General features: G+C 40.0%; 1 protein-coding gene across 2 annotated transcripts; it reads right to left on the reverse strand.

Moving 5' to 3' along the window:
- Positions 1-854: 854 nt before the first annotated feature.
- On the reverse strand, positions 855-27,743 carry LOC143294782 (protein KRI1 homolog). 2 transcript variants are annotated; one of them, XM_076606257.1, is made up of 18 exons: positions 27,584-27,743; positions 24,818-24,876; positions 23,812-23,911; positions 21,988-22,165; positions 21,135-21,224; positions 19,241-19,325; positions 18,462-18,554; positions 17,316-17,431; positions 12,717-12,819; positions 11,870-11,965; positions 10,144-10,311; positions 8,792-8,891; positions 8,087-8,220; positions 6,687-6,810; positions 6,063-6,196; positions 5,432-5,496; positions 3,590-3,691; positions 855-2,303 (listed from the first exon to the last, which is right to left on the reverse strand). In XM_076606257.1, the coding sequence occupies exons 1-18, from the start codon at positions 27,711-27,713 to the stop codon at positions 1,535-1,537; spliced, it is 2,646 nt and encodes an 881-aa protein (XP_076462372.1). In that variant the 5' UTR covers positions 27,714-27,743; the 3' UTR covers positions 855-1,534. The 2 variants fall into 2 exon arrangements, with proteins under 2 accessions (XP_076462372.1, XP_076462371.1); XM_076606256.1 differs by having other exon boundaries at positions 6,687-6,837.

The following is a 27,743-nucleotide window of genomic DNA, read 5'->3' on the forward strand; positions in this document are numbered from 1 at the left end:
GCACATTCCTCCAATTTTCCTTACTCCACCCAGGTGTAAATGGGTACCTGACCAGTCCAGGAAGGTTAAACATCAAATGGAAAGAACTGGGTCTCACCTTCCAGTGCCGAGCCCTGGTGACATGTGAATATGAATTCACTGCCCTGCCCCTGTGGCCGTAAAAGGCTATGGGACATTTAACCTTTCTGATACTGATGAGTGAATACAGCAGTCCTTGTTTATGTCATTGCCCCAAGTTCAGATGAGATCAGATACCACTAAATTTCAGTCATTGCTCAGAGAGCTCAATCTATTGGTGTGACATATATGAATACATATAATCTTACAGTTCAATCCACTATATATTAGTAGCCAGTTTAAAATGGTACCATGAAATAAATTCACCAAAATTGTATTGTTAATGGAATTAAGACATTCTAAGAATTAGAACTGACATGAAAATCATGCATGTCAGTAGTGTAAGTCATTGAATGAAGTTGGATGATTACCATAGATTTTTTTTCTTAACAAATTTGTGCATCCAGTGAAAACACTGTGTTTTCCCCAACATGCAAAACACGACCATGCCATAATGATGGAAGCAGGTTTGCAGTATTGTTGAGAGAAGAAAAAAAGGAACAGAGTATTATGTGTCTCCATAATGAATACATGTTACTGTTATGAACATAGTTGTATGTGAGTACTGCATGTAATTGGCAAAGTATGGATTAAACGTAATTATATTGAGACAACTGTCTTCACATTTGTGGTGTGTGATCTGAATGGAAATATTTGACAACAGTCAGACCAATACTCCAAAACCATATCTAAGCACTGGAACAGTGACCATGATGACACACAACAGACATGTTTTTCATACATCGTTTATTTCATGGCTGCTTTTCCTCTTATTTTCAGCTCTTCAGATGTCTTTTTTACCCACCGACTATTACAAATAACGCTACAAAAACTCTGAAGTAAAACATGATAATTTGAAGCTAAAATGAGCTGTGGTAATTTGATATAATAAAGAGCTTTTCTCTATTGAATTCTAGTTCTACACAGTCCTCTCAATAGATGAGAGCAATATACAACTGGTAAAACCAACAATGATCAAACATGAGTTTTGTATTCTTATGATGACAAAGCACTTGTAAGAAACATGTACGTGATGTACAAAATTTTTCTTGGGGACAAAAATGACTTGTGCAGAACTCACTAAGGGAGGCATTAACACCACACAATATTATCATACATTCTATACAACACTGTGCCAAACAGGTTTTCATAAAATACACAAAAGCATGCATACACACAGTCATGCACTTGCACTCTTCACAAGTAACAGTATGCACCACATTCTTGTCGTCCGATATCCACACAGTAACTGTGCTGCTGACACAATGCTGTAAAGTATCACATAGTCCTAAACTCAGCACAAGTGTCTGTGAGTTCAATCATGTTCTGGAGGAAAAAAAAAAAGTGACTGCACTGTAAATACACTGCTGTAGCGAAGCGTCACACTGTCCACAACCCAGTACAAGTATATGAGCATTCAGTCTTGCTCTGACTTCAAGGGCACAATTCTGTCCTTGGTGTACTTGAATTTCCGGGGATCAATGTGAAAGGCTGCCAGTCGCGACTCCTGAATTCTGTCTTTGGCGATGTAGCCTCTGACTTTGGGTGTCCCATCACCCCCTTTCTTTTGCTTTTTCTTCCCTTTGAACTTTTTCTTCTCTCTCTTTTGGGGTGTCTGTGACTGATCCCCCTCTGCAGACTTCTGCTGCTTCTTGTTCTTCTTCTTTTTCTTACCTGTGTCTTGTCTGCCTGAACTTTCAGGTGATGCTTTCAACCCCTCCCTCTCCTCTTTCATTCCTACTTTTTGGTTGTCTGACTTGGTCTTCTTTTTCTTTTTCATTGTCTGAAGATGATCAGCATCATTTACCTTTCCTTCCTTCACTGCTAATTTCTTATTCTTCTTTTTCTTTTTCTTCTGTCCCTCATCTCCCTGACCTTTCACGTCAAGTGTCACATCTGTCCCCTCACTGCTCAACAACTGACTGCTGCCTGCTTTCAGCTTTTTCTTCTTTTTGGGAGAGGGAGCGGCGTCTTGGTCGGCTGGTTCACTGAGGATGGCTTTCCGTTTCTTTTTCTTTGGAGAGGGTCGGGAGTCATCATTGGTCTGCAGTCTGGTGCCAAAGTCTTCCTCTGCAGGTCGCTCCGATTCCGACATGTCATCAGAGTCACTGTCATGTTCAGCTGCTCGCTGGGCCAACCTCTGCTGGCGCAGCACACTGGGCCGGATGTCTTCATACTTGGATTCTCTGCAGCACACACACACACACACACACACACACACAGAGGGGCTGAGCATCTATTGGTCTTCAAGGAGTATCATGGGGAATTCCAAAGCTCATGTACAGACCTTCCAATCCAACGACCCAGTTTTTTTTGTTTTTTTAAAAATACGTTTGACTTTCTTTCCCTGTCATTTGTGAATATCTTACAAGCAAAAATTACCCTCTTTTTTTTTTGTAGGGAAAGGACGGAAGTGTGATATGGGATAAAAATATTGTAAATCATTTTAACAAACATGCTTGATATATTTTTGCTTTTAAGAAGAATTGTGCATTTTAAGAATACTACAGTGATATGGCATGAGAAAATGCAATCAGTTCTGCTGGCCAGCTCACCGGAAAGAGGCCATTTCAGGCTTAAATACCTGTCAGTTTTTATAACCTATCAAACAGAAACAGAATAATGATCAAAGGTCAATTCAAAGCAAAAAAAAAAAAAAAAACCACCTCTCAAAAGACCATTTCACCTGTGGCTTGTTCTGTCCAGTAAATTTTAAATCAAAGTAAGTTAAACAAAAAAGTATTTCCTTCAGAAACTGGGAAAGTTAAAAAGAATCCAGAGGGGCATCCCTGAACAAGGTCTTCATAGGGCTAGCTGTAAAACTGTGTGATATGCAGATCCCAGCAAGTCAATCACATGTTTTACACCGAGAGACTGGCTGCAGAGCATGGGAAATGGAAGTGGGTGGATGATTTTTTTCTGATTTTTTTCCAAGCCAGTATGTGATTACATTGTTGTGCACAGTCAAGACCCATTTGCTGTATTAGTGGACAGTTCATATTTTCAAACCACATGTCATTGCTCCAGTGCTGAACTCCACCAAAAGAAACATTTGCTTTCAATGTGAAGAGTGAGAAGATACTGTTGGTACTTGAAAGTAAAGTTATAGAGTGGCAGCAAGCGTTTGCCTGATTTAAAACCATCTGTGTTCAGTGGATGAGAGAAACAGATGCTAAAAAAAAAAAGATAAAAAAAATAAACAAAAATGTTTTTAACCTGAAATTTTCGCAGATTCCTAAAAATGTTTAAAATTTGTGCAGTTTTGGGAGCCATTTTGAATCAAAGATCTTACCTTCGGGTATGAATTACAAACCAGATTAAAAAATAAAAACAGTGCATCAGTTAAGTGTTTTATATTCACAAAATATAAGTCACATACTTGCATACACATACCCACACACACACACATACACGCATGCATGCATGTACGCATGAACACACACACACATACATGCACACAAAACAAACTTACTCATCCTCTATCTTCTTCAAGGACGGCATCACATTCAGCATCTTCCTCTGCATTTTGGTGGACTGGTACTTGCGCTGTTCATACTGCTCTTCTGATTCAGGTCTGCACATGCACAACATCAATTCATGAGTTAAGGGAGGACACGGCAGTGCACAAGAGACCAAAATGATGATTTTTCATGATTTGGGGTTTTGATGGATTTTGATTCTTGAACATCTCTTCTATCATATGCATACATTTTTCCAATGTAAAGATGTCTTTAACAATGAAAAAATTGCCTATAAAAATTGCTTGCTGAATCATGGAAGTGTTTATTTTGTTCAATTTTGATGCAAGTTGTCAAGTTTCTGGCCTTGACAACATACCTTTGACTTGCTCAATGATGAGTAAACTTCAACCATGAGACTTTGCATGATTGTTTTATAACATGTTATTGAAGTTTTGTCGTGAGTATGTATGAAAATATTCTCTGGGTTTTAATTCATAGCAGTTCCAATCGTTTTACCCATTGTAAATTTTGAGTATTTCGCAATACCCAAAGTTTCAAATTGAAGAAGCAACACAACCTCATGTGAAAATGAAGATAATGTCATTGTGTATCAAGTCCACATAACAAAAAATGTTTGCATGCACCACATGGACCACAAACCCGATTTCTTTGATATATTGTTTGGCGGCCATTTTGATTTGTTTCCAAAGCAACGGGTATTCACAGAAATCTAAGATAAGTTTTTCTGTGATCCACAAGTGATGATAAACCTAGTAGACAAAAAAAAAGAGAGATATTGTTGGAGAGAAAAAAAGTCATTATTTGACTGTAGTGTCTGGCCTTAAAGAACTGCATGAGAGCCAAGGCACATCGCAATCACCAAACACACAATAAAAGAACAAGCAAGTTACCAGAAGTTCAGTTTGTGCCAGTGTGACTTGACAGTTTCCATCCTGCCATCTAGATCGCTGTACACTTTTTCAGTGTCATTCTTTTTATGTTTAGTAACTTCATAAACCAACATTTTCAATGCATGACTATGGAATCATTCTACTGCATGCCTTTTGTGTCAACAGATAAGTGTGGTCAGTTGGAAAAAAGTGCGCTTGTTTGCGCGTGTGTTTATGTAAGTTTGTGCCTGCCTATGTGTGCGTATGTGTTAGGGTAGCTGTTAGATACACATGTATGTTAAAATGTATGTATGCAGTGTGTGTGTGTGTGTGTGTGTGTGTGTGTGTGTGTGTGTGTAGTCACATTTTGGTGCGTGTATGTAACATTGATGTAATGTTTTATGTTAACAAAAGCGTTTTTGTAAAGCACCTAGAGCAGATTTCTGGATAGTGTGCTATATAAGTATCCATTATTATTATTATTATTATTATACAATAACATCAGTCTGCATCCAGGGAAATGTGTTTTGGGTGAAAAAGTCTTGGGGCACATCTGGAATTTCGCTTGCTTTGATTAGCACGAACCTTGAACTTGTTTCCAAACACAGGACAATGAATACTGAGGAATGAATAAACAAAATGTTTTTTTAAAGACTCAAGACTGGTTTATTGTCTATACATGAGTCAAGAAATTCAGTATTCAACATTTGCAAAGAATAAAATCAAATTAAAATGAGCTAAAGCTGAGTAAGTCACAAGTAAGTCAACAAAGTATGTGCATTAAAATGTATTCACACAAACATGCAGTTCTCCTCCTCCTTCCCATCTCTGACCCACAAAACTCCTCCACGTCTCCCCCTCCCTTCCCTCAGAACCCTCTCCACCTCCACCCTCCCTCCCATCTCCCCCACACCCCCTTCACTGCACAAGGTCCCATACCAGCCACTGTGCATTGCCACTCACTTCTGTTCCACCACTGTTTTCATGGACACCCAGGCATTCAGCTCCCGAGCAGGCAGCCACAGTATCTGGAAAACAAAAAACAACATGGGGTAATTTAAACAAAACCAAGACATTCAAACGATCGCCATCAGTCAAAAAAACAAACAAAAAAAAAAAAAAAAAGAATGTTCTGAGAGAGCAAGATTGATACAGTAAATAATGTACATTAAACCAAGGTCCCATGTGCAGCATGCACTTAGCGTGAGTAAAAGAACCCATGGCAACTAAAGGGTTTTTCCTGGCTAAATTCTGAAGAAAAATCCACTTCGATAAAAAAAAAACAAATAGTAGGCAGAAAAAAAACACCAAAAAAATGGGTGGTGCTGTAGTGTAGCGACATGCTCTCCCTGGGGAGAGCAGCCCGAATTTCACACAGAGAAATGTTGTGACAAAAAAAGAGTAATACAATACAACACAACACAATACAACCAAATACAGTACAACACAATACAGTACAATACGATACAATATAAGACAATGCAATACGCTGTGACAAAAAAAAGAGTAATACAACACGACACAACACAACAGAACACAATACAATATGATACAATACAAGACAATGCAATACAATACAATACAATACACTGACCTCTCCGGGGTGCAGACCGTAGTTGTTGGGCACAACATTGCGGTAGTGGAAGCCATGCTCCTTGTAGTTCAGGCTGTAGTACTCCTGCACGTAGTCTTCCCACGGCGTCTCGCTGTTCTTGTACTTTCCACACACTGAAACCAACAGCACAGGCCGAGGAACTTATGTCAACATCATCAGGCTGTTAAAAAAACAAAACAAACAAACAAATAAATAAAAACCAACAAAACTTTTTCTCTTGAGTTTGTTGTGTGTTGCGCTGCTCCTACATTCACTTAAATGTGTGAGTGGCTTCCACATATCTACAGGTATCTATAAGTGGCCTTCTACATATATCTATAGGTGGGCTTTTACATATCTACACATATCTGCAAGTGGGTTCCTACTCAACATATCTGCAAGTAGGCTTTTATATATCTACAGGTATCTGCAAGTAGGCATCTACAAGAATCTACGAGTGGGCTTTTACATCCATGAGTGGACTTCTACTTATGTACAAACAGGTTTCTACACACTTGTCAGAACAACTTTGGCACTGGGAGCAACATCAGAACAAACTGTGATCAATCACAACAAAACACAATGAAACCAGGACAAGATGGCATCGCGGAGACCCGACCCCACCTTCTGAGAACAGGGGTTTCTCTGCGTCCAGAGCCTGCTGGAACTTGGACTTCCTCCTCCTGCGCCCTTTCTTGGAGGTCCGGGACATGTCTGGCAACCAGGATGGGTCAAAGCCTGCGTCGACCTGGTTTGTAAAGGGGACATGATTTCTCTGTTGACACACAGCTCCTTGTCTCAACGAACATGCAGTTTTCTCTCTCAAGTATTTGTTTGGTTTTTTTTTAGCCTCTGATTCTCCACTCATTGACAAATGCGCACACACACATGCACGTATGCACACAAACACACACATGTTCACTGCAATGTGATGAAGTCTACAACCGCAAAATGTCACTGGAGAGACTGAAGAGTAACCGTTGTAGGATAAAACATACACCAATTCATTCTCTTTCTCTCACAAAGAGTTTTCAACCCAAATCAAACCAAAGTCATTCGGATGAGACGATAAAACCAAGGTCCCATGTGCAGCATGCACTTAGCACATGTAAAAGAACCCACGGCAACAAAAGGGTTGTTCCTGGCAAAATTCTGTAGAAAAATACACTTCGAAAGGAAAAACAAATAAAACTGCATGCAGGAATAAAAATATTAAAAAATGGGTGGTGCTGTAGTGTAGCGACGCGCTCTCCCTAGGGAGAGCAGCCCGAATTTCACACAGAGAGATCTGTTGTGATAAAATTAAATACAAATACAAATACAAAGGCCCTAAAAGTAAACATCTGTCAACAATTACAACCTTAAGACTTATTCTCTTGCTTTCCACAGAAAACTTTGACTCCTTGACTTCCCCACTGACTTCAGACTCGTTCTCTTGCTTTCCACACTGACTTTAGACTCGTTCTCTTGCTTTCCCCACTGACTTTAGACTCGTTCTCTTGCTTTCCCCACTGACTTTAGACTCGTTCCCTTGCTTTCCCCACTGACTTTAGACTCGTTCCCTTGCTTTCCCCACTGACTTTAGACTCGTTCCCTTGCTTTCCCCACTGAAAGTCTCATTCCCTTGCTTTCCCCACTGACTTTAGACTCATTCCCTTGCTTTCCCCGCTGACTTTAGACTCATTCTCTTGCTTTCCCCACTGACTTTAGACTCATTCCCTTGCTTTCCCCGCTGACTTTAGACTCGTTCTCTTGCTTTCCCCACTGACTTTAGACTCATTCCCTTGCTTTCCCCGCTGACTTTAGACTCGTTCTCTTGCTTTCCACACTGACTTTAGACTCATTCTCTTGTTTCCACACTGATTTTAGACTCATTCTCTTGCTTTCCACACTGACTTTAGACTCATTCTCTTGTTTCCAAAACTAACCTCAGACTTATTCGCTTGCTTTCTACTCTGACTTTGTACTCAATGCCCTGCTTTCAACACTGATCACTGACTCGTTCTCTCGCTTTCCACACAGACCTTTGAGTCATTCTCTTGCTTTTCCTGCAGTCTGTCATTGCCAGAGGTCCCTTCTTCTTCCTCTTCTTCCTCCTCCTCCTCTTCCTCCTGCGCAGTGTCTGCCATGGACTTGTTCCCCTCTTCAAAGATGTCCTCTGCAACCACCAACGCTTGACATCAGGGACACGAAATGCATACACGCCGATTTGAACCAACTCCCTCTGTGGATCACACACTCTTCTGCTTTCACTTTGTTCAGGGAAGTGTACAAGTCTTTCCCTGAATACACACCTGATCAAATTACTGTAGAACACCACTGAGCCATTTCATAGTTCTCGCTGTAGTCTTCCCCTTAGTAAGTGAGTGAGTGTGAGTTAGTGTGTGAGTAAGTGAGCTGGCGTGCGTGCATGCGTGTGTGGTGTGGTGCGGTGTAGTGTAGTGTAGTGTAGTGTAGTGTGTGTGTGTGTGTGTGTGTGTGTGTGTGTGTGTGTGTGTGTGTGCGCGTGTGTGCGTGTGTGTGCGTATGTGCGCGCGCACGCATGCATGTATTCTTACAGATAAACAAACATGGCAGTTGTAGTATATAAAAGTAAAAGCTTAGGAGCAAAAAAAATACGCAGTTTAAAACTGAAAAACACTTTTTATGGGGGTGGAGTGGGGTGGGGAGGGGGTGTTTGCATATCTGGTCCTTCATCTACTGGTAAGGCAGGCCGTATAAGGACTCACCATAACTGTCAAGGCTGATGACATCTTCCAGATCAGCCATATCTGGCTTTTCTTCATCGTCATCTTCGTCATCCTCTTCATTCATTTTGTCAAACTTTTCCTGAAAAAATAACAATACACTGTGATTAGCATGCATGCCTCTGTGTCTGTGTCGAGTCAAGTCAAAATGATCTTTTTTGAGGGTAAGTGTGTGTGTGGGGGGAGAGGGGTGTTGTGTGTGAGTGTATGTGCATATGTATGTGTGTGTGTATGCGCGCGCGTGCGTGTTCCAACAGATGTGACCAAACAAAATTTGACACTTTTCCCAAAATGAAAAAAAGAATCATATGCAACATTGGGAAAGAGGAAGACATCAGTACAGATCCCAGTATCAATGTTCCATTTTCAGTTGTTGTTTTCCTTCTTCTCAATATTGCTTGTCTTTCAAATGCATTAAGCCTCAACAGTGAATTTCTGTACCAGAGTATATAGACAATAAATCAAGTCTTGAGTCTCTTTGCTATATAGTACCGGTCAAGGATTTATTAAAATTCCAAGACTTTTCCAGTCCTGAAAATGGTTCTCTCACTCATCATTGTTCCAAGACTTTTAACTCACTTGGGACGGTGAATTTTCTCCCTTGCTTTTCCCCACAGATGGTCCATTTGTTAGGGTTAGAAAAAATTAAAAAAAATCACAAAAAATACAAAACATAAAGTAAATGAATGAAACTCGCTGTACTTGACCCACTGACCACTCTCCTCTCACCGTGTGTACACCCACCTCCCTCTCTCTTCACTGTCCTCCTAATCTTGAGTCACTGTCAGTACCTTCTTGCTGGTAGCTTTCTTTTCTCCAGATACTTTATTCAAAGTCTTCATCATCCTTGTCAGTGTTGGAACCTTCAGTTTGAAGCATTTCAATCGCTTCAGCAGCAGTAAAAGCCACTGTCGTGATCTATTTTGCTCAAAAAATTTCCATTTGTATCACCTGCGACGCCATTTTCGATACATATGCAGATTAGCTTGTCATGTGGGGCGCCCAAGTCAATGGGTCGCCGGCAAGTGTGTTGTTACGGAATCTCAAGATGAAACTTTCCATTCAACATTTCATTCAATACGTTTGTAATGCACGGTGTAGTTACGGTTGTTATGCTACCTCATGAGGAAAACATGGAAAAAATTTTTTAATTGTCAAAACTGCTATAGCGTTCCGTTGTCTGGAACTGTGCCTTACATTTATAGCGTTCCATCGTCCAGAGGGAGTTAAAGACTTCCTTGACTCTGTGCAAAACCCTGGTAAGGATTCTGAAGGAATCAGTCAAAGTCAAGTCAAGTCAAGTCAAGTGCAGACACACGGTCAGATCAGCTCACCTGCATCATCTTATCATAGAGCTTGGGGTCAAAGTCCCCCTTCAGTTCGTCCTGGGTAAAGTCCACACCCGAGGGGCACTCCTTCATCAGCAGCCGCAGCCGGCTCTCCAGTTCCTTCTGCTTCAGCTTCTTCAGGCGACGGATCTCCTCACGCCGCTCGGCCATCGCCTGGAAACCACCGGCTATACGTACAGCGCATGCGCGTTTGTGAGTGCAGCATGTGTGTGACTGTGCGAGCAGGTGTGTGTGCGCGCACACACAAGTGTGAGTTCTTGTGTGCTTTGTGTGCGAGTGACGAGTTATTACAGAGTGCTTTGCGAGGTTTGACAGCACTACATAAATGCATCATTATTATTATTATTATCATTATTATTATTGAATTTCCTTTATTATTATTATCATTATTGTTGAATCTTCTTTTCTTTAATTTACAGAAAGGATGGGATCATGAACTGTATTTGTTTGTCTATATCTCTCTGTCTTTTCACAGTTTTTCACAGTTGCTGATGATGGGGTTGTTTATTTGTTTTTCGTTCTGTTTGACAGGATGGGAGGTGTTGGTGGTTAGGGGGCTGAGGGCAAGGATATGAGGGTAAAGAAAAGGGGGTACTAGACAGTGGAATGGTTAACTACACAGTTTTCTGAATCTTTGGAACTTCACCACATTTTTTCTTCTTCTTCTTGCTCTCGGTATTAAAAGCCTCAGAAACAAGAAAGCCCCACGCCTCATGATTCCTGAGACAGGCCAGAAAATAGACAACAAGCAGAACAATGAAAGGCAGAGAATGTAGGTATGAAGCAAAAACTTTTACTTTTGAGTTCCATCCAAATTTGGTCATGCCAGGTTCAAATTTTTAGCATACCTTTCAGCTGGACCAATTCGCTACAAAGAGTCCAGGAGGAAAAGTATATTTTATAGTAATAATTTCGAGTATTTCTTTTTGTCACAAACACACACACACACACACACTCCATTAACACACTGTACCGCCCCCACCACCCATCTATTAAAAAACTCTGAGTGTTATGCGACCTCTCTCTACACATTACCCTCAGGTCTAGATATCATGTCTGCCTTACACATTTTGATGAGTCCCAGTTGAATCAAACAAGATGCTAACCACCTCAAATAGTATCAGTATCAGTAGCTCAAGGAGGCATCACTGCATTCGGTCAAATCCATATATGCTACGACACATCTGCCAAGCAGATGCCTGACCAGCAGTGTAACCCAACACACTTAGGCCTTGAGAAAAAAAAAATGTTTTAATAAAAAAATAATAATAAATAAAATAAAATAAAAAAATAAAAAATAAATTAATAAAAAAATTTTTAAAAAGAAAAGAAAAATACATAAAAATACTACTACTAATAATAATAATATTTATAAGGTGCAAAATCTTGATGAAGTCAACTCTATGTGCACAACAACAACAACAACAAAAAATCTTGATGAAGTCAACAACTCTATGTGCACAAAAAAAAAAGAAAAAAAAAAGAAAGAAAAGACCTCACATAAATGCACAAAACACCCCACCCCACCAAAAAAAAAAAAAAAAAAAGTTTTAATTTTAAAAAAAAGTAAAAATTAAAAAAAATAAAAATAAAATGAAAGTATCTACCTTATAAAAGAAGCATAGAAGCATGAATAAGCAAATAAGGAGAGAAAAAAAACAGGTAGAACACTTCACTCAGGAGGGAAAACACCATGTGTACAGATACTGACCATCTTTTTCCTTTCCTGGACTTCTTTTCGCTTCTCTGCCCTCTTGTTCACCTCTTGGCGCACTGAGTCCTCTGGGTTTCGCTTGTACTGCTTGATCTGTGTGCGACATAAACAGAAATTAGGATACTTGCGTTTGTCCGTTTCCTCTGCATCCTTCTCTTCAAACAAAATGCCCATCATAGCTTTTGTTCTGTGTAAATGGTCAGGTGTATGTCTGAACAGCATCTGTACCAGCGTATGCTTGTGTCTCTAATAAGGCCAGAAAATATGTATATATAAAAACGAATCTAAAAAAGATTTGATGCATACCATCTGTACAAATGCATGCATCCATCTATTTTTGGTATCATGCATGCTGGCCTGCGAGTTCACCCACACACCCAAATGAACGAAAACATGCATGTATGATGTGAACACACGCACACAAGCACACGCACGCACGCACACACACACACACACACATGCAAATATACTGACATGTTCGCTACAAACAGTACAAACATCTTCATACCACTGTTACTAATATTAGTATGCAAAACTTAAAAGACTTTCCATGATCAACTCAAAAGAGATGGATCCAACTGTCCAAAGCAACATAACATCATCCCACCACAACTCATACACACTCAAGTACACACACACACACACACACACAATCATACACACACACAGAGCAAAATAAAATCATCCCACCACAGCTCACAAACAATCAAGTCCACCCACACACACACACACACACAAACACAAATGCAGAGGTGCAATAATTTCAGTTCTCACACTGTCTCCTCCCTAACTCTCTCCCTCTCTTCTTCATTCAATCTACTGTTTTTTTACTTAGTGAACTTACAAAATTCTTGTCTGGCTCTTCAAAGCGGAAATTGTAGGTGTGCTCAAACTCTTCCTCGTCATCCTCCATCTGTTTGAGCTCAGACTCCTCCTCTATCAGATCTCTGAAACAACCATCAACCACTGACAGTGAGCTGTCATGCAGGGTTTCCATAAATGTGAACAAAAAATTTTCCATACTTTTTCCAGACCAGAACTAAAAATTATCCAAACCAAACACACAACCCAACAGTATAAACATTTTGCCTGCTACACTGATGACGAAAATGAATGACAGATATCACTGTATCAGTGAGTTCAAATTTCATCTTTTTTTGGTTTGTTTGTAAGGTCTTCGTGAAATGATACTGGTCAAGGGTTTCACTAGAATTTAAAAACTTTTCCAGACCCTGAACGGCAAAACATACTCTTCTGACACTTTTCCCAGCCCAGGAAATGGTTCTCTAATTTTTCCAAAACTTTTCCCAGCCCTGGAAGTCTGGAAGTGGTTCTTTAATTTTTCCAAAACTTTTCCCAGCCCTGGAAGTCTGGAAGTGGTTCTCTAATCTTTCCAAAACTTTTCCCAGCCCTGGAAGTCTGGAAGTGGTTCTTTAATTTTTCCAAAACTTTTCTCAGCCCTGGAAATGGTTCTCTCATTTTTCCAACACTTTTCCAGCCTACCACAACTCTGCAGAAACCCTGACTGTGCTGATCTACTGCCATCTCCAACAACTCATACAGGACTAAGAGGGACTTGAAAGTATGTGAGGGACTTGGAAGTATGTTGTATCACACTGTGCTACACAGCACAGTTAAGTTTAGCAGGATTCTGTTTTCAATGGCATAGCTGTCAACCTTCCAGACCCAAAATTAGGAATCCTGTCAGGGAATGGGTTTGGGAGGGGGGAAGCGTGGCATGAACTGATAAACGAAAACTGTTCCTTACACTGTGAAGTTAGGCGCTGATAAACCCTTTTTTTTTTCCCGCTGATTTGCTGCCCACGTCATATCTACTTTCACTGCTTGACGCCATGTTGGTAAAACAACATTGGTGCCCTGCGCGTGCTAAAATGTGGAAAAATTCCTAAAAATTAGGAACGGTTGGCAGCTGTGCATTGTGCATTGTGATGAACTATATATTCTGTGCCTTACTGAGGGTCTAGGAGCTGCTGAAGACCCCCCCAACCCTCCCCCCACCCTCCACACACACACCCCGGCCCCCTGGTTTGGTTCAGGGGTAATGCAATGAGTGCTGTGTTAATTTGTGCTGCTCTGTGCTGTATCATTGCTGTGAGTCTGTGGCGTACTGTAAGTTGTGCTTGCAACGCACTGTCATATTGTATTGTGTTGTGTAATACTGTAATGCACTGTACTGTTCTGTGTTGCCTTCATTTGTGCTGGGCAGTTCCATGCATACAAGACCGTGTTCTTCTGTCCCCCACAGTGCTGTGTCATGATGCGCTGTACTGGACATCTTGGGGGTCCCAGGGATTCTTCTACTTTATAATTCTAGAGGTTCCGAGACTACCTTCAGAGGGTCACTCTAATGCTGCGCACTCTGTTCAAATCTGCATTGCTACATGCGTTTTAAGGCAGGCAAAGCTTCTATACATAATCGTCTAGGTTTCTTGGCCAAGAAGCGGTGAAGGGAAAGAAGGGAAAGCACTCTTTGTAACAAATAATCCAAGCATGAGACCGAAGCTCCCATATAGGAATTTCACCCTTTTTTTTTTAAATTTGTTTTACAAATACTTCAGAATGTCTCAGACTTGAAGAACCTGCAGTGCATCCATTCCACTTTCAAAGCATCAGGGACGCATATTTATGTGTCATCAGAATATCCCCCCCTCTTTTTTTTCTTTTTTTTTTACCTGCCCCATCATCTATCGTTTCAGTAGCATTACTTCCATGCTGCTCATTCAGATTTCCCAGTTACACAGCCACACGCCGGTACATCTGTCTTGTTGCAGTCCTGGTGTTAGCAGTCTACAGGGAACTATCATGGTTAGGTCGCCAGGAGGCCACACACCAGAGGAGACTGTGCACTGCTGCAGAGTCACTTCAGTGGTGTTCCCTAGTGCCTATTCTCATTTAACCTACAAAGGACACCACCTACTAAGCCCCCTACTGACGACAATAATTGCTTAGTCACAAGGCCAGACTGAGTGAGCATCTCCCCCAGAGTGAAGACCAGTACATCTGTCTTGTTGCAGTCCTGGTGTTGGCAGTCTACAGGGAACTATCATGGTTAGGTCGCCAGGAGGCCACACACCAGAGGAGACTGTGCACTGCTGCAGAATCACTTCAGTGGTGTTCCCTTGTGCCTATTCTCATTTAACCTACAAAGGACACCACCTACTAAGCCCCCTACTGATGACAATAATTGCTTAGTCACAAGGCCAGACTGAGTGAGCATCTCCCCCAGAGTGAAGACCGTCACCACATTCCTCCAACAAGAGTCCCCCATGAATCTGCCAATATCGAAGACCTTGAAAGGACACAACCCAAGCACGGAAGTGGGGGGGGGGGGGGGGGGGGGGGGGGGGGGGGGGGATCGACACTGGGATCACTATGACAGCAGGGCATGAAAGGCCACAGAACTCAGGGCCCATCTTTTCATATAGAGATGATGAAGGTGGAGGATGATAAGTGACATCAGAAGCCTTGATAATGACAATAATAATGTACATTTGCATAGCATTTAGCCTGCGGCTCTAAGGGCCTTTAACCTTTCCCGTACGTCGTGGGTGTGAAATCACCCAGACAAGTGTTTTTGCTCTGTAACTCAAGTAATATTGAAGCCACTTCCACATAATTTCATGACTTTGTCCATAATATAGTTTACTACATATCCACTGAACATTATTTTCTTTTATACATAAACAAAGAAGTTATTAATCAATTAATGTCCCAGTACGTCGTGGGTGTGACGACACCCATACTCCCAAAGAATAAACCTTGCACGCCGTACGTCGTGGGTGTGGAGCCACCCATGCAAAGCTTGCGTGCCACGCGTTGTCGACGTGACGTCACTTGGGCTCGCTACAGAGAGAGATCAGAGTGACCTTGTCTTTTGTTGATCGTATCCCGGTTCAAGTCTGCGGTAAGTTTTACTCTAAAGTTGTAACTAATTTCAGAAAACAATATTTATTGCACTAGATATCTTCAACAATATTGAATGAACTGTTTTTCTTGTAGAGAATGATCGGGAGCAACTGATTGATAGCTTTTTATCTAGTTGGAATTAAAGTGCCTTTCTAAGAACTGGATATTTTTGTAAGTCTGAAATCAATTGATCTAAAACACACACACACACACACACACACACACACACACACACTGCACACACACACACACACTGTCTCTTTGTCTCTCTCTATGTCTGTTGCTCTTTACGTCCGTCTGTCTGTCTCTCTCAAACATGCAATAACATTCACATGTAAACACGCAGATACACGCACATTCATGCAGCCGCCTGTGCATAGCTATACAGTCTGCTATTTGCCTCGAGCAGCACCGCGCGTGGGCTAAAAAATATCAGCACTGGCTAGGGATAGCCTTGACCGAAAGAGGATGGGCGTGTAGCCGCTAAAAAAAAACAACAAACCAACAACAAAAACAACACACACACACACACACACACACACACACACAAAAAAAAAAAACCCGTTTTTTGTAAGTAACAACACTCTCTTCTCACGGGCAAAACTTATTCACAATGCGCCTGGTCAAGCACTGGAGTAAATAGCCTACACGCACAAGTGGAAACTGCGCATGCAAGTCTGCTGAAGAAAAGTCAAATTTGCTTTACGGACAGGTGTGGGTTACTGTGCACCCACGACGTACGGCAAGGTCTTATTTCTTCAGTGAAACCATGGGTGCCTACACACCCACGACGTACAGCGAAGGGTTAGTTCGTACACAGAAACCATGGGTGCCTGCACACCCACGACGTACAGCGAAGGGTTAGTTCGTACACAGAAACCATGGGTGCCTGCACACCCACGACGTACAGCGAGGGGTCATTCCTTCTTAGAAACCATGGGTTTCTGCACACCCACGATGTACGGCGCGCAAAATTTTAGGCGACGTATGGGAAAGGTTAACAATACACCTATCATAAATAAGAAACAGGAAATATAAAAGGTGAGAGCCCCCATAAATGCATAGAGATTTTTATAATCTAATAGTGCGCAAAGCTTATTAAAGAATAATTAAACGAGTTTTGTATTTTAATTTTTGAAAGTATGTGTCAACAGGATTTAAAAAAATATTCACTGTGTCTGCCGGTCGATTGTGATCGTGCCTTAATTTTAGCTAGATCGCCCGATCGAATCAAGTAGTTTTGTGACCTGTTGTGATTCATCATCGGACGCAAAACGAGAGCGCCAAGGAATTGATAGACAGAAAATACGAAAAAAAACTTAGCCGTATGCACAGCACAGGAGCAGGAGTCAGAATGGCTGCCGGAAAAACGCGGGTAGTAGTTTGCACAGGACAGGAATCAGACCCCTGCCGGAGTCTGCACTAGCGGGTCACGGTTAAGTATGCATAGTTAAAAAGATGATTAGATACAAACTTGATAATCATGCATGCAAGCTCCTCACAGGCAGACACATACTCATCACTATCCTCTGGCTTTTCCTTGAGGGCGCCCCTGCAGATAAGCGTGTTCCACACCACCTTTTTCGCTTCTGCGTCATCGTCTGACTGAGAGTAGAAGTTCCGCAAAGGTGCCTGAAAAAAACACAGCAACAAAAAACACAGCTTATCTTTCCATTGCTGGAAATTATTAAAAAGTGCTATTAGAAATATATCTTTTTGTTCAAATTTGCCATTTCATTTTTTTTGCTTTTTGTAATGACAGAAAGGCTGTGTGTGTGTGTGTGTGTGTGTGTGTGTGTGTGTGTGTGTTTATGTGTCTTTGTGTGTGTGTGTGTGTGTGTGTGTGTTTATGTGTCTTTGTGTGTGTGTGTGTGTGTGTGTGTGTTTATGTGTCTTTGTGTGTGTGTTTATGTGTCTTTGTGTGTGTGTGTGTCTGTGTGTGTGCGTGTATGTATTGTGCTGTATGTGGAGTGCGTGCATGTGTGCATGCGCGCATGCGTGTGTGTGTGTGTTTGGGTGAAAGCTTTCTGTTTTTGTGTTATTGGCACAGGAGTGTGAGTGAGTGTATAAAGTGTATGAGCATGTGTGCATGTTTACATACGCATGTGATGGGGGAAAAAGGGGATCTGTCTGTGTGTGTGTGTGTGTGCAAGTAAAAGAGTAGAAAGGAGGAAAAGAAGTGCACCCACACATAAAAATATGACCCGAAATGTGCGTACAAAATGGCGGGCGCAATAGCCGAATGGTTAAAGCGTTGGACTTTCAATCTGAGGGTCCCAGGTTTGAATCACGGTGACGGCACCTGGTGGGTAAAGGGTGGAGATTTTAACAATCTCCCAGGTCAACATATGTGCAGACCTGCTAGTGCCTGAACCCCCTTCGTGTGTATACGCAAGCAGAAGATCAAATACGCACGTTAAAGATCCTGTAATCCATGTCAGCGTTTGGTGGGTTATAGAAACAAGAACATACCCAGCATGCACACCCCCAAAAGCAGAGTATGGCTGCCTACATGGCAGGTTAAAAGCGGTCATACACATAAAAGCCCACTCATGTATATACAAGTGAACGTGGGAGTTGCAGCCCATGAACACAGAAGAAGAAGAAGAAGTGCATATAAAATATGTGCTTGTCCATGTGTACACAAAGACCAGGGACTCACCAGTTCCTTTACAATCTGTTTGTCTCCTGATTTCAAGTCTTCTGCGTCCTTCTGCCCTTTCAGAAACTGCAGATACTCCTCCTCCTCTTTCTCCTGCACAAAACACACACACACACACACACACACATATTTACATATTCCTGGGACACAACTCCCATTTCAATCACTGCCAAGTTTTTTTTTTATATAATTAAAATTTGTGCCAATTAGCATTCTGGAGTGCAAAATGTATTTGCAAATAGACAAACACAAATTTCTTTTTTTTTCCCCTTCTTTTTTTAGGTTTCAAACCCTTTTTAATATCCAGAATAAAAACTTAATATCAAGTATGTGTTGAAGAAAAAAAAATCAAACAAGTAAACAACAAAAACCACCAAACACAATTTTCTGTTAAGAATGTGGTTTACCACAACTAGTCTTTTTCCCCTTCCCAAATGCCAAATCTAACAACTTCCATCCACACACACACACGCACACACACACACACACACACGCACGCACAAGCACACACACACATGCAGGTATGCATGCACAGACACAGTGTGTGCATGTACGTACAAGCAAGCACAGACACATTTTCTGAAGGTGATGTTGAAATAGGTCACGCCTATCCAAACTCACAAATGTACATAAACTGAACATAAACTTTGATGCACCAAAGACCAGACTGGCAGAGGTCTCATTTAACATTTACGTTTTGTCTTTTCTTTCTCACTCTGGTGTAAAAATCCATATTTCACTTTTTCTTTCTCACTCTGATGCAGCTCTAATGTCTTTACCTTTTCCTTGTCACTCTTGATGCGACGGGTGAGGATGTCCTGATCTTCGTCATCTGAGCTCGTGTCGGCCATGGCCTTCGAGATGCTGAAAACAGAAATCAAACATATATATATTATATATAAGCATATACATGTCATGTACACATTATCTGAATAGATCAGTCTGACCACTATGCACAGACACAACTAACAGTCATAGATACCACAGTAATTTGTACACATTATCATAATATACCTGAAAATGTGCATGAGTTTGTAATAAATATGACAATGATTGAATTCAGTGAATCACATTTTTAAATCATTATCTAGCTGTTGTTTTTGGTGTAATAAAAGGAGGTCCCAAATAATAACAAGCAGAAGAGTTTGAGGAAGAGTATCAATCGCTGTTATCCACTTTGCAGTTTCATTCGTACATGTTCAGTCATTTTTTTTTTCCATATATGCAAAGACTACTCACTCAGCTACTGATAAAACTGGTAAAACAAGTCCAACAAACAAGTTCAAATGATACCTAAAACTGTTGCCATTTTGGCCTTATTGCCTTATTCAAAGGAAGAGTGATGCACAGATATTATGTCACTCTCACCCAGCCCCCCTCTTAGTTTCATGCCAATAAGTACTGATCGTGTAAAATACAGACACATGAAAATACAGCATAAGAGAAGGATACTGTTAAAACAAATGGACAGATTAGTAGCATATGCATGCACACAGCAGCTGACAACAATATCTATAAGACATCTCTCACTTTCTCTTTGTTTACCTCTTGTAGATTTGAGATTATGTGTCTGACAGCAATGTCTATAAGACATCTGTCATTCTCTTAGTTTACCTCTCATAGATTTTAGATAAATGTCTGACATCAATATCTATAAGACATCCGTCACTTTCTCTTTGTTTACCTCTTGTAGATTTGAGATTATGTGTCTGACAGCAATATCTATAAGACAGCTGTCAATTTCTCTTTGTTTACCTCTTGTAGATTTCAGATTATGTGTCTGACAGCAATATCTATAAGACATCTGTCACTTTCTCTTTGTTTACCTCTTGTAGGTTTCAGATATATATGTCTGACAGCAATATCTATAAGACAGCTGTCACTTTCTCTTAGTTTACCTCTTGTAGGTTTCAGATATATATGTCTGACAACAATATCTATAAGACATCTGTCAATTTCTCTTTGTTTACCTCTTGTAGATTTTAGATTATGTGTCTGACAGCAATATCTATTAGACATCTGTCAATTTCTCTTTGTTTACCTCTTGTAGATTTCAGATTATGTGTCTGCAGCAATATCTATTAGACATCTGTCATTCTCTTAGTTTACCTCTCATAGATTTTAGATAAATGTCTGACATCAATATCTATAAGACATCTGTCACTTTCTCTTTGTTTACCTCTTGTAGATTTGAGATTATGTGTCTGACAGCAATATCTATAAGACAGCTGTCAATTTCTCTTTGTTTACCTCTTGTAGATTTGAGGTTATGTGTCTGACAGCAATATCTATAAGACATCTGTCAATTTCTCTTCGTTGACATCCTGTAGATTTCAGATTATGTGTCTGACAGCAATATCTGTAAGACATCTGTCACTTTCTCTTTGTTTACCTCTTGTAGGTTTCAGATATATATGTCTGACAACAATATCTATAAGACAACTGTCAATTTCTCTTTGTTTACCTCTTACAGATTTCAGATTATGTGTCTGACAGCAATATCTATTAGACATCTGTCACTTTCTTTTTGTTTACCTCTTGTAGATTTCAGATATATACGTCTGACAGCAATATCTATAAGACATCTGTCACTTTCTCGAAGTTTACCCTCTTCCAGATTTCAGATATATGTAGTGGTGTTGTTGTTTTTTTATTCAATGTAGTATAACCCACCTCTTTCTGATGGCCTCCTGCTCTTCATGGTAGCTGCGGCCTTGGTTCTGTTCCGTCCCGTCCTCTTCATCCTCACTCTCGCTCACCATTCTGCAACAACAGCAATCATCAGCCAACTTTCTACACAACATCTTTACTGCTTCCGCTTTCCCTTCCCAAACCTCTACAGTGTTTTAGGCACACTGCACTGACAAAGTACATGATGACTCAAATGCTGCTTTTGTATAAAATCTATAATACATTCAGCAATATGTTATCTTGAAGAAATTTAATTTTTTTAAACACACACACATACACACACAAAACCCCACTGAAGACTAATTCAGTTTTTCATGGTTTAAACTGGATAGACAACTCTTGAAAAACAGAGCTACTGGAAAGACTATTTCACATTTGGGTGCTTCTTCTTTGCTCTTTTTCCTGTTCAAATGAATTCTAATTTAAGCAGCTATTTCAAAGTCATTCCTTCCTTCTTTATTTTACTAGTAAAATAATGAACGTCACAACAGCATACATTATATGAGTGCAGTCAAAGTTTGATTTCCACATGTTTTTTGGTGTGTTTTTTTAATGAAATGACCAGAAATGACCATACAATTATTTTCTCCCAATTTTTCAACACACTTCAATCTTACATCCTTCATTTATCTAGAAAAAAATAAAAATAAAATAAAATAAATAAAAAAGAAATCTTCTTCAGCACTGAAATAACCCTTTGCAGTCACCTGGGCTAAAACCTGCATGATTTGATTTAGTGTTATTCTTACAGACTATTCATTGCATCTGTGTCATGCTTTAATTTACAACATGAATGGTAACAAAAAAAAACCCAAAACAACAACCCCTTACTGACCCATCTCTTTCAGTGATGATTCTTCTTTCATGATCCCTTATAGTCAGGGGTCCATCGTCTTTCTTCTTTTTCTTCTTGGAGACGGCCTCCTTTTCCGTTTCTTCTGACTCCGAAGAGTCTCTGTCACTGTCACCCCCTTCCTCCTCCTCCTCTTCTTTGTCCTCTTCTTCAGCTTCATCTGTTAAAAAAAAAAAAAAAATCACACACACACACACACACACACACGCATGAACCAGAAAACCTTGGAATATGAACTGTGCATAATGCACACAATGTCAGCACTGAGCAAACTGCTGCCTTATAGTTAAACATCACAGAGGAAATAGACCACTGACAGTTTGCTGCCATCCTATCTACCGTAAACTTCGGTCTATAAGCCGCCACTTTTTCTCCCAGCTTCAACCTCTGCGGCTAATACAATGATGCAGCTTATTTGAGGATTTTAACGATCCCGGGAGTGTCACTTTCTTGTCTAAGCTTCCCTTCAAGTTCAACTCACCAAAATCATGATTTCTGTCCATGAATTTTTGGATGAGCTTCAGCTTAGTGTGCTAACTGTTCACGATTTAAAAATCAAATCCGCACACATTAAAGCCTTCAGATCAGCATTCATGTCTACTCTGCTCAAGTGCACACCCTCATTATGCCGAAAACGTGACGAAATGCGTAATTGAAGGCGATCCACCTAGCAGATGACAGTGCAAGCGACTAACCAGCAGCGACCTCCACCTTGCATTCATGTTCATTAAGTGAAAGTGAGGCTGAAGTCAGTAACAAAATGGCGAAGAAAGCTGCCCTGTGTCTCTTCAACTTGGACACTGAAGATGAAGATTTCAGTGGATTCAGTGAGCAGGACGACGCTGAATAAATTTCACTATCCCTAAATTATGGATCTTATTTTCATTGTGTTTATTTTTTGTGTGTGTGTGGCACTAACAGTATTTTCGCTTGCTTTTTTGTGTGTTGTTTCCGCTTGTGTTTATTTCATAACCTACAGTATTGACAGCTTTTCTGTAGTATCGGTATGTGTTCCGGTACCGGTAATAAGTGCTAAGCCAGTGTGGCTTATGTGTGTATGAAGTTCAATTTTTTTCAAAATTTAGCTTATATACCAGTGCGCTCAATAGACCGAACTTTACTGTAATTAATAAAAACTGGGTAAAAAGAAAAAATAATTAAAAAAAAAAAAGATGCCAGATTGTCACTGAATACTTCCAGACTCAGTTTCATCAACCAGCAGGGTGAGATGATGATTTTTAACAAAAAAACAATGATTATAATAATAATAAGACTAATGAAATATTCATAATAATAATGACAAAGAAAGGAAAAGGAAAAATACAAGTTTCTTCTCTTCTTTTTTTTTTTCTTTTTCTAATGCCTTACAGTTGTACTTAAATGGCTTTTCAGGAATTGACACCTTACTATTGCCATAGAATAAAATACCACAGCCCCCCCCCCACACACACACACACACATACACACACACTACAGAACATACAGAAACATGTAAATGCAAATTCCACTGAGAACAGTAGATTACACTGTATTAAAAACATATTTGAATATTCAAATAGATACCTTTTTTAAAAAGTAGGAGATCATGAAGTGGACAGGTTCTACTGATAAAATTAAGGGTCAGCACCCACACACACATATAAATTCATAAAATCAATTACGGGGATGCATAGATGAACCCACCCACACACAGTGACACACACACACACACACACACACACACACACACACACACACACATATATATATATGTACACACACACACACAAACTAGCATCGAAGATCATGACAGACAACAAATCTCACCTCTGACAAACTGCACCTCTTTGTCATAGATGTCCCTGTCTTTGAACTTAACCGCAGAGTAGACACGCAGCCATTCCTTGTCAAACTCCGAATTCCAGTTCTGGAAACAAAGCACATCACACATTAACTGTGCTCCTCCTTTATGAAACATGACAACTAAACTCATGTCACTGGTTATATGTATATTATATATGTATCTTGTACAATTTTTCTTAACCCTCAAAACCCATGTCACAATAAAATTATATAGTTCAGATACTGATACTGAAGTACATTTTCACATTCAAGGAAAACTGCTATTTAATAATCTTTCACCCCCTTCCCCTCTCTCGGTCTCTCTCAGTCTGAAACATATCTGTAAAAGCAGAACACTTTCTAGTTTCTTTGATGAAAAGAACAAATAAACAAGCAAAGAACTTAACAAGTGAACAAAAAAATAACTCCACTCCAAAAACTGAACTGAATGATTTAAATTGCTGTCAACTAATCATTCGAATCAATGGAACACCAAACTTACATTCACACAGTAATTGTTGTCATTTCCTAACACAATAAGAGTAATACATTGTGCAACACTGTTGAAAATACCACTGGTCCAATACTAGGCTGAACAGAAATTCTTGGAACAGTTGTTCTCAGACTTTTTTTTTCTTTCTTTCTTTCTTTTTTTTTTTTTAACACAAAAATCACATTTGACATGCTGTTATACACAGAGGCCTCCATTTATGTCATTTTACAATGCAACTTAATGTCACAATGTAATGAGTGAAACACAACCTGCCCCTTCCTTTCCCTCCCTATGAGTATACCCTATCTTACAGAAAATAAGACCACTGCACTGATTTTTCCATTCCGCTTTCAGTTATAAGAGGCATTGATCTCTCTAAAATTTTACATTAAAAAATTTACAGTAGCTTTTTGTTTATCACAAAATTCCAACACAGCAGTCACCAATTTCGAAGAACAACTCATATGACTTGAAAGTATTTAGTTCATAAATACATACCACTTCCTCTTCATCTTCAGAAGTACTGCTGTCTGACACATCTCCATACTTTTCCTTCACTGAAAATAGAGTTATAAAAACATTCAAAATAATGGCAACAAAAGAATGGTAAGATAACATACTTAGGACACCACCTGCTAAGCCCCCTACTAACGACAATAATGGCTTAGTCACAGAGCCAGACTGAGTGAGCGTCCCTCCCAGAGTGGAGACCGCCACCACATCCCTCAAACAACAGCCCCCCATGAGGTCACCATGACAGCAGGGCATAAAAGGCCACAGACTTTGAGACTGTTTTGTTTATACTGATGATGATGAAGGAGGAGGAGAATGACAATGATGATGTTATGGTGGTCCATTTTGGTTTGGAACAGTGTGACAAGGCTGTACTCTACACTTCCTGTCATAATGATATCCCGGCATTAACCAGGCTCGAGAGATACAGACACTTACAGTGTTGGTCAGGTAATTGGAGCAACACACCCAAAGATGCATTCATGAAGTGGATGATACTTGACTGTGTGGTCCTAGTCTCCCCATTTAACTTTAAGCCCATAGCACACTCAACTCTGGGCAGAAGCTGGCCACGGGCTGAAAAACCCACCTCTGCTGGGATTCGAACCCATGTCCTCCCACTGTCCCAGCCATCAGTCAGCAACACTAACCACTACGCCACAGCGGCTGGTGAATTTGATTTTAAAAAGGAAGAATGGAGTAGGTCTCAAAGTCCAAGTGATGAGGGTGAAAATTGTTGTATAAATCATTACATGTGATGTGTAGAAACTAGCGGAGGGGACCAATGAAACCAGGCATGAGTGGATGTCTATGTTTACATTACTTTGTAAATTTTATTACTAGCAAATTTCTATGCAGTCGAGTGACCCAGTAATCTACATCAAGAATGTTGTGACAGACAAGAGAGACACTGTGAAGCATGAAGTGTTGTTGACAGTGACGTACTAGTTTTTGGAACTTTGTATTTTGACAGAATGTTAAAGAAAGGCACTTTTGGTGCAGGGAAGAAGGAAGGAAGGATGTCACTGAACACTTTTAAGACTCAGTATCAGCAACCAGCATGGTGAGACAATTGAGTGTGAACAGTGTTGATATGCCTTTCCTTTACATACAGCGAGCCAACAACAGTGGACAGGCAGTAAACCCAGGAAAGGTTAAAAGAAGCAACTCAGCAAGCAAACAAAAACAACAACAAAATGCACATACAAAACAACCCATAAGTCACAGCAACTTTATTATCTCCAAAGAGATATTTGCACATGGTCATGCACATCTGAGTGTTTTTAATAGGCAAGAAAAAAGAGAATGTTACTGAACACATTTAGACTCAATATCATCAACCAGAATTATGAGACAGTGAGTATGTACAGTGATAATATACCTTTCCTTTACATTCAGCCAGCCAATGGCAGTGGACATGCAGTAAACCCAGGAAAGGATTTGTAAGAGAAAACAAAAACACTGTGTCCTTTGCACAACAGGCTGCCTGGGTAGAGCTGACTGACAGCTGCCTTTTACAGGTTTTAGATACTCATCATTTCTTTTCTGTATCATTCAGTCAGGCTTTCAGTTTCAGTCATGCACACACAGGTGAGGTGGGAAACCATGACTCAGTTCAGTTCAGTTACTCAAGGAGTCACTGCACTCTGACAAATCCACATAAGCTACACCACATCTGCTAAGCAGATACCTGACCAGCAGCATAACCCAGCACACTTGAAAAAAGTGCATTATACATAAACAAATAAAATTTAAATGGATACATCTAAATACAGAAATAAATAAAAATAAATAAATAACATAAAAAGTAAGCAGACAGATAATGAAATACAATAAAATGCAGGAAAAAATAAATATATAAAAAGATAACACTGACAATAAACAAATAAATTTAATTTCATAAACATACAGACATGCGCACACACATATGCACAATGATATTCAACAAATATGCACATGAGCCCTGACACGTAAACATACACACACACACACACACACACACACACACACACCATTTCCCACATTACCCTGCACCCCTCTCCCCACCTACACACATGGGAAACCACAATGACATTGGATTGTACAAAATCTTCTGAAAGCACTAGTAAAAGCTAAACTACAAAATTTGTTTCAAATATGTGTCAAAGCATGTGAACTGATACATATACCTTACACGACAAAAAAAATTTAAAAGTTGGGGCGGGGGCTGGGGGTAGGGGGTGGGGGTGAACAGGTCTTCAGAGCCTACCCTAGGTTTGTGTGAAACTTAAACATAAAAGAAACATTTGCAACCAAACAATGAAACATGCACACACTGACATCAGTGTGCAAATACACACAACACACACACTGCACATGTGAACTCACAGACACCAAGCCCTAACCAACAACTGCCAAACTTATGCCCCACCCCAACTAAACAGAGATAATCAAATGAGTAAACAAGATAGATCATGTGTATTTAATACATCTATTTTTCTGTTTTTGTTTAAGTTTAAACAAGAAGTGTATGGTAACAGGACATCTTTTTCAAATGCAAAGGATTATTGTGACGTCATGATTATTCAAACCCATTAAGCTACATCTTTAAAATTAAGATTACATCCTATAGTGTATCATCTAATCAATCTTTAGTACCACATCATCGGTGCAGTGACTCGATAAAATTATGTGGATTGATGTCCGTAACCATGTGAGAATCAGAAAGCGAGCCAGTCTCTGAATCGGTGAATTTCGTGAGCAAATACTTACGTTTCTGAAGTTCTTCCTTTTCCTTCCAAGCTGAATACCTCTCTGCGTATTCTTTATTAATCGTAAGTTGACAGTTTTCTGGATCAGAATCCTCCTCATCAGATTCAAACAGTTTCAGTTTAGAATCCATGCTTGTTGTTGGAAAACGTACCCTCGTGGA

This window comes from Babylonia areolata, chromosome 20 (genome assembly GCF_041734735.1).
Source record: "Babylonia areolata isolate BAREFJ2019XMU chromosome 20, ASM4173473v1, whole genome shotgun sequence".
Lineage (NCBI taxonomy): Eukaryota > Metazoa > Mollusca > Gastropoda > Neogastropoda > Buccinidae > Babylonia > Babylonia areolata.